This window comes from Centroberyx gerrardi, chromosome 1 (assembly GCF_048128805.1).
Source record: "Centroberyx gerrardi isolate f3 chromosome 1, fCenGer3.hap1.cur.20231027, whole genome shotgun sequence".
NCBI lineage: Eukaryota > Metazoa > Chordata > Actinopteri > Beryciformes > Berycidae > Centroberyx > Centroberyx gerrardi.
Window position 1 is genome coordinate 26,711,585 of NC_135997.1, and position 12,090 is coordinate 26,723,674.

The 12,090-nt window shown below is 44.5% G+C and overlaps 1 protein-coding gene across 1 annotated transcript; it reads left to right on the forward strand.

The window, feature by feature from the left end:
- The first annotated feature begins 357 nt into the window (after positions 1-357).
- On the forward strand, positions 358-11,888 carry sall1a (spalt-like transcription factor 1a). The gene is made up of 3 exons (XM_071894751.2): positions 358-430; positions 6,452-9,861; positions 10,929-11,888. Exons 1-3 carry the CDS (start codon positions 358-360, stop codon positions 11,367-11,369), a joined length of 3,924 nt encoding a protein of 1,307 aa, XP_071750852.1. The 3' UTR covers positions 11,370-11,888.
- The last annotated feature ends 202 nt before the right edge of the window (positions 11,889-12,090 follow it).

A 12,090-nucleotide genomic window follows, 5' to 3' on the forward strand; every position in this document is an offset into this window, starting at 1 on the left:
AGTAGTCAAGATAAGCTTTTACTTGGCTACCAGAAGGGGTTAAACTGTATCTAAAGGGAGTTTGGAAAACCCAGCCTTTCTTCCCCACACGGATCAACTCATTGGGTGGGAGCTGAGAGAGAGACAAGAGTCCCCAGCAAATCAGGAGCTAATTGATTAAAGAGACTTCATTTGAATAGGAGGGGGGCTGGCGAGGTGCCAATCGCCTTTCAAAGAAGCCCCCCGTATGATTAATCGCAGAGCATTATTGATAATCATAACGGGGCACATGCGCGGTGGATGGGCTCGATTTTCGTAATTTTTGAGAGAGTTTTGTAGTCATTTTTTTATTCTTTGCCTGCTGATGTGCCAGCCAGCATGTCGCGGAGGAAACAAGCGAAGCCGCAACACTTCCAATCCGACCCTCATCTGCCCTTATCGGAGCACAATGGTGAGTCCAAGTAGCCTACTGCTCTCTTTATCCAAGTCCTATGAATTTCTCACACTTTTTGGGGGGGAGATTTATCATGTTTACTGGCAAGACTGGTCGCCAAAGTGATTGCTTTGAATCAGACTTTACACTGGCAGTTGTTATTAGTTCTTTGAAAATTCCAGCGTGTTCTTCATGAAAGTCTGTACTTTTCAGAAAACTTCATGTTCAGGATATCGCTCCATTCACTCTATTACAGGCCCAAAGAAGAAATTTAAACTAGTTTATATTCTTTCATACTTTAGGTTCCATATTTTTGTAATGACATAAATTTAAGTATAAGGGAAGTACAAGTTAAAGGTAATAACGCGGCTCTGTGCTGGATTTATCTTCAGGTTTCCGCTGTGTGTGTGTTATAGAAAGTTAATAAGGTTACAAAACGCTCCAGGCTTGACTTCAGATTTAGATCATGTTTTTAAACTAGCTGACAAAGTTTCTTATAATGAATGACCGGCTTAGTTTTCGGCTTTTGTCGATTCTCTGGGCGGCTTTGCTGTGTTCACGGTCGGTGTTGGTGCGTCGAGGCGGACCACCCTGTCGTTCCTGCGGGGTCTCCAACTTTTCATTGGTCCCGGACATAGAAATACCCCGTTTGTGTGTTTCAGTCCTGCGCTGCAATGTCTTACAGCGTATTTTCCTCGATTATGAAAACCAGTTCCAGTTAGTCATTGCCTGATTGCACAGCACATGACCGTGCTTTATTTTTGAAAGTTGGATGAAAGGAGAGAAAAACTGTGTGTTGCCTCTATGGAGCGCAAATAAACACACTGCCTTTCAAGGTCCTGAAAATATCCTATCATCATAACTCGTTATCCATACTTTTATCTCAAACAGCGACCTAGTAAAGTTGACAAAAGTCTTTCTCACTCACTCGCTCTCTCGCTCACACACACACACACACACACACACACACACTGACGTACACACACAGACACACACACACTAACACACATCGCACACACTCGAGTCCTGCTTTATTGCAAAATTAACTGTAGGATTCGCAACCAAACCAACATAAAATGTTTAACTGATGAAATAGGCTTGTTTTACTTTAACGTATTTTGAAAAGTGAAGCCTAAAGCTGGCCTGCGAGCCTGCTGTGTAATATTTTTTTTTATTAGATAATCAACTATGAGATTTTTTTTTACAACTCGCAAACTATAGCCTCTGTCTTGGCTGTGCTGTTGTGCTTAAAATGTGAATTCAGCTCTTACAAAGTGACGTTCAGAGTTGGAAATCCAGAGCTGTGTAGCTCTCACAGAGAGATTCAGTGGCAAGCAGAAGCCAATCAAATTGCAATTAATTGTGAATTGTTACAATGTTGTCGAAAAGACATTATCTAGAAACAACAACAAAACAAGGACATCAAGATAATGTGAATAATACTTTTGTATTGAATTTCGTAACGGCGCAGTTTATATTGTGTTTTAATCAAAATGTAGCAGAAATGTTTTTGTTGACCGACTTTTCCATGGCAGATTAATGGCAAAAAAAATAAGTTATTTCTTTTTTTATATTTTCAGTAATAGTAGGCCTGTGTTACACGGCCTATGTAATACAATCTGATCGAATTTTGCTACACTGTATTTGTGTATTTTTACCAATTCAGTGCTGTAGAAAAACAGAAATATTTTCACTTAAATAATACATACACAGTAAGTTTTGAAATTATTACCATTGTTGTCTTGACTTGCTGGATAAAGTGTAGGAGCCTTTAAAATCCCCAAATGTTAGCTATATTTTCAAGGCTACATTGTTTTTAATAACACCTCAAAAACATGTGCAGGTAATTTGAAATAAAGAGTTGTTTCTTTCAGCAGAAGCCTTGCATAAGAGGCATTTGCTGCTCAACTTCATGTGATTTTTGTTGGAACTGCAGGATAAATGCAAAACATAGATCAGTCCTGAATGATACTTTTTTGCTGCATTTTGAATCTAAAATCTTAAATCTAATAAACCTGATGTAGAGTTAGTTTTGTCACTGGCCCTGACAGACTGGAGCACACAGAATTTCACAATTAATACCCAATACCGTGTCATATGTTAAAATAGTTGCAAACGCAGTGTGTGTGTGTGTGTGTGTGTGTGTGTGTCTGTGTAATCATAAGCTTAGGTACATGTTGTATTTAGATTTCTGGTAATTAGTTGCTGCTTGACTGCTGAGTGAGCGCTGGTAACAAATGCCCTGTCTGTTTTCTTGGGACTTGTCGTGGCCAGAAGTGAAAACGGGAAGGCATTGTATTTCCAGTTGCATGTCAGTGATGCTGAGGGCCGTTGTTACTGGGAGGTCGGTGTGAGAGCCACAGAGGGTGGGATGTTGAGCTGTTTTAACCTTTGCCTGTGTCCCTCTGTGTGGAGGTGATGAGAGTTCAGGGCCCAGTGTGTTCCTCTCTACCTCGCCATTGACCCTGCTGATCGGAGCCGCAGGCGGCCTAGCAAGGCCTTGGCTCTTTATTTAAGTGTGTGTGTGTGTGTGTGTGTGTGTGTGTGTGTGTCTGGGAGCCCTTATCAATGTTGTGGCCGTCCCCTTTCGCCCTATCAGAGTGGCCCCCCTAGAGGGGAGATTGGCAGGGCAGCCCCCTTCGCACTGTTGTACCCCGCAAACAGCAGAGATTCAGTTACTTGTCGTTTTGCCAATGTTTATATAGTGCGAGCCTAGATGTAGCCCGAAGGACTTGCTTGCCTTTTTCCCTCCCCTTAAGCTTTAAGCATGTCACCAGGGCAGAGCTGCTGAGACTCGAGTCTCGTCCTGGACCACGGCAGCTTTAGTGGAACCCCATCTAGTGTTCAGTGGGATGAGTCCTGGTGGAGGGCCGGAGACGAGGTGGGCAGAAACCCTCCTGAAGTTACAAGTGTCAAGAGGCTCGCAGCGGCCCCCTGCAAAAAAATAATGTAGGAACTCTCAAAGCTCTCCGGCAACTTTTCTACTAATCCTGGCTTTCTTGTTTCACATATTCACACTCTGGTCAGTCTCTTCGTGGCTCTGTCCTGTGCTCTTTGTCTCTCCTGACACCCTTTAGCCCTGCGCTCTGCTTACATTGTGCTTCTGCTAGAGATCATATGGAAGTTTTACAGACTCCATCTTCATGCCGACTTGACTTTATCTTAATTTAAATTCAGAGTTAATCCGTGCTATTTTGGGAATTAAGCCTAATGCTGACGTCTGCGCTGTTTGCTGTACTTGTCTTTCTCATATGGACAGTGGATTTGTAGACATGTCTTGGTGTAGTTTTGACACTGTATTATTATGTAAAACATAGCTTTTTACTACTGCTTAAAGAGCAAATGCATAGCTGTGTAAGCATTTAAATCAAAGTTATTGACGAAACACATTCTCAGACGTACATATGTATTGCAGCTGTAAGAGGGTCATTTTCTCTCCAGATATCTTCTCTCACATTCCTAACTCTAGGTACAGTTAGTGAAGAAGACACTGTCCAAAGATCACAGTTGCGAAATAATTTGGTGGGAATGATTTGCTTAAAATGCTTAATTGGTAATGATGATGGGGACAGAGTGGGAATTGGGAAATATCGCTTAGTTAAACGCATTTATGCCTTTTCGTAAATGTAGAAATTGACAAAATATTTTTGGAATAAATGTCAGTTGTTACCGCTTTCTTTTCCAGTAGTAAATACACCAAGCTTGTAATGCTGCTCATATTAGTAGTTTTTAGTCCTGTAAATTTTTTTTAACATTTAGTATTTAGGAATAATTGATATAAAGATATGAGTGTAATTGAGCATGTTCAGATTTGTATTATTATTCAAAAAGCACATTATATGAAATATTCTCATTTTTGTTGAGAAACTTATTTTAAATTAAAGAAACGTACTCTGGCCTTTCCTACACAATGTGTATGATTAAGAACGAAAGGTTGAGAATTAATGTAGTCTCACTGTACACTGTATAGCTTCTCAACTAGTATATGCACAGTGTGTTGCATTTTTTCCTGTGTACTGAATATTTCACCTGAGACCATATATACACACACACACACACACACACACACACACGACATCATCTATCTTATCCACATTTGCAGTTTTGAGAAAGTTTGCTCTTTTATAAGTATTTTTTTCATCTCAGTTTCAAGCCTTTTTCAAAAATATTTTTTCAAAGAGAAAACTTTGATTTTGTCTTATTTTCATGTCTCCCTTTTTCATCCCACTTAATGCGAGCTGATTCCTTTTTCCTCACACTACCTTATGTACAGTCAGCCTTGCGAACAGACAAGGTGTTTACATAATCTCACACAATAAATCAAACACATTTTTTCATTATTAACGCTTGAGGGTGTGGGGGTGTAAGTGGGCGGGTGGATGGGGGGGATTTAACATGAAAAGTTATCATTAAAGTTGAGTCTTCCCCGTTTGCATGGTTTGGTGGTGTGAGGGCCAGGGTTTACTGTCATGGCAACTTTGCGTTATCTGATGTCTCCGAGCAGAGAAACATTGAGGGAGATAATCCCTGAATTAAACAGGATCTGCTTTGAGTCGACTGAGATGAGCAGGGCCAGGCTGTGCCGACGATCCCCGCCGCTCCCATGCTGCGCGAACAATGGGAAGGCATCCTGTCTCTCTGTGGGGCAGGGCTGCACTCCTCTGGGTTTCATTTGCAAATGAATTCTTGGCCCTGATGAAAATGTTGAGGGGCCAGAGCCACATTGAAAGGGATTCATAGAGAAATGCAATTTGTAAATCAACTTGTATGTTAAACAGCGAGATTTTAGTGTGACAAAGAGGGAAAAGAATAAGGAAGGTCTGGAGCACAGCAGTGGCTCAGGGGGCAGGGGTGTTGTCTTGCCTTTTCTCTCCCCTCACTCTTCCTGTTGATTAAAATGGAAAATCCAAAAACCTGTTTCTATGCACATTTGAAAGGCAATAATTAGTTTGGTATTTTCTTTTCACTGACAAAAGTACTGGCTGTGCCCGTATTGCTTGCTCTGTAAGCTGGTGTGTCCAGTTTCTCAGTTTTGGCAAGTTTGTGATGCATGCATGCTGATGTGCCGCCCCACTCTTTAGTTTTAACCCACTCATTTATTTAAATGGATTATATATTTTATTTAATCTCTTTATTACTCGTAAGAATATTATTGATTGGAGCCTTTTCTATGATTGATGATTTTTTTTATTTTTTTTATCAAAGTTTAACAATTATGTGATAGAGGCAATGGCGACTTTTGATACAACTATAATTCAAACACAGTTTTAAAGATAATTATTTTTCATATGACAGGCATTTGGATCATGACTGGTAATTTCCTATTGCATTGGTATTAAATAGCGTTTTTGTGTTTTGTTGTGTTTTTTTTTATTTTTTTATTCTGCTTTGCTTGTTGTGTCTAAGTGGGTGCACATAACAATCTGGATGCCACAGGCTCTGTTGTTCATGTCTCACTGTGATTGCAGCCTGAGTGGATACAAATTAGTTTAGGGACATAGATAACCTGTCCACGATGCCTATAGTTGGCTGAAAATGAGCAAAGTTGACAGCAAATTGAAAGTCTAATAAGTCCTTCAAATGCTTGATTTGCGCCGAGTGGACAAGTAGACTTTGAAGGGCATGGAATATAGGAAATCAATGCCTTTCTATGAAATTTCATTAAAACCCAATGTCCTCACTTCACACTATTCTATATTTTGATGGATTATCTGAAGAAAATGATTACCTTTGGTTGGGCTGATGAAACCCAGATGTACATCTTCAAAGATCACTTTTAAGCAATATTTGAGTAGTGCCATTGATTTTGTTTCCCCTCTTATCGTGTTTCAGAGGCCACTGCATTGAATAAGGCTTTTTCTCATTTCTGTGGCTTATTGTTGCTTTTCGATCGTTGTTTTTGTGAACACATCAAGGGGATAAGTGTAAAACTGATTAACTTAAGATTAACAACAATGGAATTTGAGGAGATAAAGCTGCTTCTTCAGCTGCAAAACATTTCTAATCACTAATCCTCTGTTTCCCCTCTTTGTTTTTCAGGGGACACAGAACCTTGCTCAGAGGACCCCCCCTGCAAGGATTCAGATGCCCACGTCTGCAGCAGATGTTGCGCTGAGTTCTTTGAACTATCAGATCTTGAAGAACACCAGAAGAATTGCACTAAGAATCAGTTAGTTCTGATAGTGAATGAAAATCCTGCCTCCCCCACCGGAACCTTCTCGCCTGGTTCCCCTCCCCATAATCCTGACGACCAGATGAATGACACGGTTAATAACACTGATCAAGCAGAGTGCAGTGACCTTTTGGAGCCTAACGCTCTTGAAAAAGAAGAATCCATGGACGTGGATGTTTCCGGAATCAGCAGTGGTCATGAAGAGGAAGGCAGTCACACGGAGAGCGGGAGCCCCATCAACACAGGCAGCAGCCACGGTGGCAGGGGCAGCTCCGGCCCTGCAGTGGGTACTTCAGCTATCTCTGCCCCTCTACCTCAGCTCGGCAACCTGACCGAACTGGGGAACTTCTCCATGATCAACAGCAATGTCATCATTGAAAATCTACAGAGCACCAAAGTGGCAGTGGCCCAGTTCTCCCAAGAGGCCCGTTCCTCTGGGGGCCCCAGGGTGGCAGTGCCAGCCCTGATGGAACAGCTCCTTGCCCTACAACAGCAACAGATCCACCAGCTGCAGCTTATTGAGCAGATCCGGCATCAGATACTGCTACTGGCCTCCCAGTCCCCAGAAATGCAGGTGCCCCCAAGTTCTGCTCCAGGCACAATGGGGCCTGCCGCCAGCCCACTGACCACACTCAGCTCCCATCTCTCCCAACAGCTGGCTGCAGCCGCAGGCCTAGCACAGAGCCTGGCTAGTCAATCAGCCAGTATCAGCAGCCTGAAGCAGCTGGCTGCAGCGGCACAGCTACCTCAGCCCAACCCCAGCAGCAGTGAGACATCTCAGAGCATTAGCACACTGGGGCCGTCAACAATCAATGCCCAGTCCTCTGACAAGAGGCCGAGTCATATGAGCAGCCTCCACTCTCAGCTCAGCAACTCATCACTAGCAAAGTCATCCACGCCAGCATTTGGGATAGGTAGCTTGTTAAACTCTGCAGTGAATCCACTTCTACCTCAGCCCCCACCTGGCAACCCTATGTTCTCCAGCTCTCTGCCCAGTGTTGGCACCACCGTAGAGGACCTCAACTCATTAGCAGCTCTGGCCCAGCAGAGAAAAGGCAAGCCACCAAACATCACTTCATTTGAACACAAGAGCAGCTCAGATGATGCTTTCTTCAAGCATAAGTGCAGGTTTTGTGCCAAGGTGTTTGGGAGTGACAGTGCCTTGCAGATCCACCTGCGCTCTCATACTGGTGAGAGACCGTACAAGTGTAACATCTGTGGGAACCGCTTCTCCACCCGTGGTAACCTGAAGGTTCATTTCCAGCGTCATAAAGACAAATATCCACACATCCAGATGAACCCCTACCCTGTTCCTGAGCATTTAGACAATATACCAACAAGCACCGGCATTCCATATGGCATGTCAATGCCCCCTGAGAAGCCTGTCACCAGCTGGCTGGACAGCAAACCGGTCTTGTCCACTCTGACCTCCTCAGTAGGCATGCTGCTGCCACCAACCATGCCCAGCCTGCCACATTTCATCAAAAAAGAGGATCATTCAATAGCCATAACCAGCCCTTCTGTTACTGCTAGGAGTGACTCAGGTGCCGCTGAGCCATCAGCTAAAAGTAATGATAGAGTGTCTGAAGAGGGTGAAGGTGCAACCCTGCCTACCTCAAATGGGAAAACTGAAGAGGGCAGCCACTCCTCGAGCTTCATGACAAATGTGAGCTCTGCCTCTGAGAGCACTGCCGAGTACACAACATCTAACAGCCCGCCCATGATGACCAACCCTCTCATGCCCCTCATGTCTGAGCAGTTCAAGGCTAAGTTCCCTTTTGGAGGCATTCTGGATCCTCTCCAGGGGTCAGAGACCTCCAAGCTACAGCAGCTCGTGGAGAACATTGACAGGAAGGTGGCGGACCCAAACGAGTGTGTCATCTGCCACCGGGTGCTCAGCTGCCAGAGTGCTCTGAAAATGCATTATCGCACTCACACTGGGGAGAGGCCATTTAAGTGTAAAGTCTGTGGCAGGGCGTTTACCACCAAGGGAAATCTAAAGACCCACTACAGTGTTCACAGGGCCATGCCTCCTCTAAGAGTCCAGCACTCCTGCCCTATCTGTCAGAAGAAGTTCACTAATGCTGTGGTTCTGCAACAGCATATTCGCATGCACATGGGTGGGCAGATCCCCAACACCCCACTGCCAGACAGTTACCCAGAGTCCATGGGCTCTGACACAGGCTCATTTGAGGAGAGAAATTTTGATGACCTGGACAACTTCTCTGATGACAACATGGAAGGCATGGAGGAGGGCCCGGACAGCAGCATCCCAGACACACCCAGGTCAGCTGATGCCTCCCATGACAGTCTGTGTAACTCCCCAACTCCCCTCGATGTGGCATGCCAGGATGGGCAAGAGAAAAATGGCCAACAGCACGCCCAAAATAATATGTCAGAGGAGCTACATGCTAGCCGAATGAAAGCTGCAGCAAATGGCTCAATGGAGGGGGATTGCCTCACCAATGACTCTTCATCTCTGGGAGGGGACATTGAAAGCCAAAGCGCCGGGAGTCCAGCTGTGTCAGAATCTACCTCCTCCATGCAGGCGCCATCCCCCACTAGCATGCAGCCACAACAGCGTAAATCCCCCAGCCTGGAAGAAAGGCACCAGAGGGCCTTATCCCTGGAGCACATTAGTGCAAGCCTCATGCACTCTCACCCCTCCAGCATAGGAGCCCTAGACCTGACATCTGTCAACCCCTCTAAAGAACCCCTGGGCATGATCTTCCCCTTCCGTGAGCGTAGCACCATCAAGAACACAGCCTGTGACATCTGCGGGAAGACTTTTGCTTGTCAGAGTGCCTTGGACATTCACTACCGAAGCCATACCAAAGAACGACCATTCATTTGCACGGCCTGCAACCGGGGTTTCTCCACCAAGGGCAACCTCAAGCAGCACATGCTTACCCATCAGATGAGAGACCTGCCCTCACAGCTCTTTGAGCCCTCAAACACCAGCCTGTCCTCCAGTCCCACTCCCTCCCTCCTCTCTGTAAGCTCTCTCATCAAACCTGAGGTCAACGGCTTCTTCCATAGCCTCCACTCAGAGAACAAGGACATGCCCCCTGGCTTGGTCACGTCCTCTGCCTCCACCTCTCCAGTGCTTTCGGCTGCTCCGCCACGCAGGACGCCCAAACAGCACTTCTGCAACACCTGCGGGAAGACTTTCTCCTCCTCCAGCGCTCTGCAGATCCATGAGAGAACCCATACTGGGGAGAAGCCCTTTGCCTGCACTATCTGCGGTCGGGCCTTCACCACCAAAGGAAACCTCAAGGTAAGTTTAGAAACATCCAGAAAACTGTGGGTCTACGTATCTGTGTTTAAAAGTTTGTGCGTGAGAATGTTTTTGAAAACAAGTCTCGGAACTGCTGTTAAGTTAAATTTGGTGTGTCAGTGCACTAGGCATTAAGAGGTGGTAATGTTGTATAATTGATGAAATGAACAGCTTGCTGAGAAAAGCATACCTTAGTGGAAAGGCTGAATCACCCCATTAATATGATTATTGGGTAGAAACTCGAGAATGTGATCAGCAGAGCACAGCTGGGAATGGTTCAGTTAACAGAATTAACTACAGTTACCAGAGGCAACCATCCTGAGCTGGGTCTGTCTGTAGTTTTCCATACCTGATTCTGTGAAAACTGTCTGGTCACCTTTGATCATTTATGTGGACTTTATATAACGTAGTTACTCAGATATGGGTCAAGGAATTCTAATGCATATACATTGTTTAGGGAAGAGTTTGGGATAGGCCTGTATGTTGATTTTTATTTTTAAAAATTAGCAGTGAAAAAAAAAGTATATTAAACTTTTTTCTATAGGTTATTCATAAGCTTGTTGAAAACATAATTATTTGAATGCATCATCTTGTCAAACTATAAAGGAGAAAAAATGGTTGTCCTTGTTATGGAAAGGGTCTGGCAGAGGTGAAATGCCAGATGCAATACTGGCCTGAGCAATGAAACTGGACAGTGCAATCTTAACCCAAGCCCTGTGGTCCCCTCATGAGACAAGCAAACTAAGGTTTAGATTAAACACTGTGTATCAGTCTTGCCAAAATAAGATGTTTACACCATGCTGGTACCTCTCACAGCACAGGCAACTAACTAGTCTGCTGCACCCAGGGTGTGAAGCTATTTTAATTCTAAGTCACGCATTATTATTTTTTTTTCCATTGCATCATCTCATGTGCAGCTCTCGTGGCCAAGTTTGTAAACATCACTAATTTTCAACCCTCTCGTTGCTCTGTCTCTCTCCCTCCCTCCCGCCCTCCCTCTCTTTCTCTGTCTCTCTCTTTCTCTCTCTCTCTCTCTCTCTCTCCTCCCTCACTCCGTCTCCGTTTAGGTTCACATGGGCACACACATGTGGAACAGCGCTCCTGCCAGACGTGGCCGCCGGCTCTCTGTGGATGGGCCAATGGCCTTCCTGGGCACCAACCCTGTCAAGTTCCCTGAGATCTTCCAGAAGGACATGGCATCGCGGGCGAGCAACGGGGACCCGGCCAGTTTCTGGAATCAGTACGCTGCGGCCTTCTCCAACGGCCTGGCCATGAAGACAAATGAAATCTCTGTCATCCAGAATGGAGGCATCCCACCCATGTCAGGCGGTATGGGGAACGGGGGTAGCTCTCCCATTGGTGGCCTCACCGGCAGCCTAGACAAGCTGCACAGTACAGAACCCAATGCTGCGCTGGCTGGTCTGGAGAAAATGGCCAACACGGAGAACGGGACCCACTTCCGGTTCACACGCTTCATGGAGGACAATAAAGAAATCGCCACCAACTAGAGTGTTTGTCCTCAGTTGTACACAGACATGTGAAGATGCCTAAAGGCATACTGTACACAAATACAGACACACAGACAAGAGAAAGAGAACAAGACAAGGACTAAAAGAACTGAACTGCTTTGGCTTGCCATTGAAACTTTACGAACACGAGTGTGAAGACAAGTTGCTTTTTTTGTACAATGTACATGTTATAGTTTTAAGGAGCTTATTTATTAGTGATTATAACCTTGCTTGGAACCAAGTGGAAGCATTAACAGTTAGGTTTTTTGTTTTGTTTTAAAGCCAGAATGGGTATGTATGAGTGCTTAAAAATGTGCTTTTGAAACTTAGCATATCTGGGTAGATAACCTTACCTTGGCATTAAGTTATTTTCTGTCTGTAGTAACTATAACAAAACTGTTGATGTTCATGTGATGCATTAGCCCTGTAATAAGCAAACAGACTGGCTGTAAATAATGTACACTGATCTTCTCTAGATGGTCTAACATCTGTGTATTCACCCCCCCACCCCCACCCCCCTGCCCTCCATGAAAAAAAAACAATGAAACTTCAGGCAAGGGACTATATATGGTAGTTCTGTTCTTTCCAACTGCTATTTACCTTTGTTTTATTTAAGGAAGAAAAAACATTGAAGTTCGCTGCATTTCATGGGTTTCTTTAGTGTTTAACCTGTTTTGTTGTTACCGTTTCTGTGTATTGTACTTTTTACTTTTCGTTTACT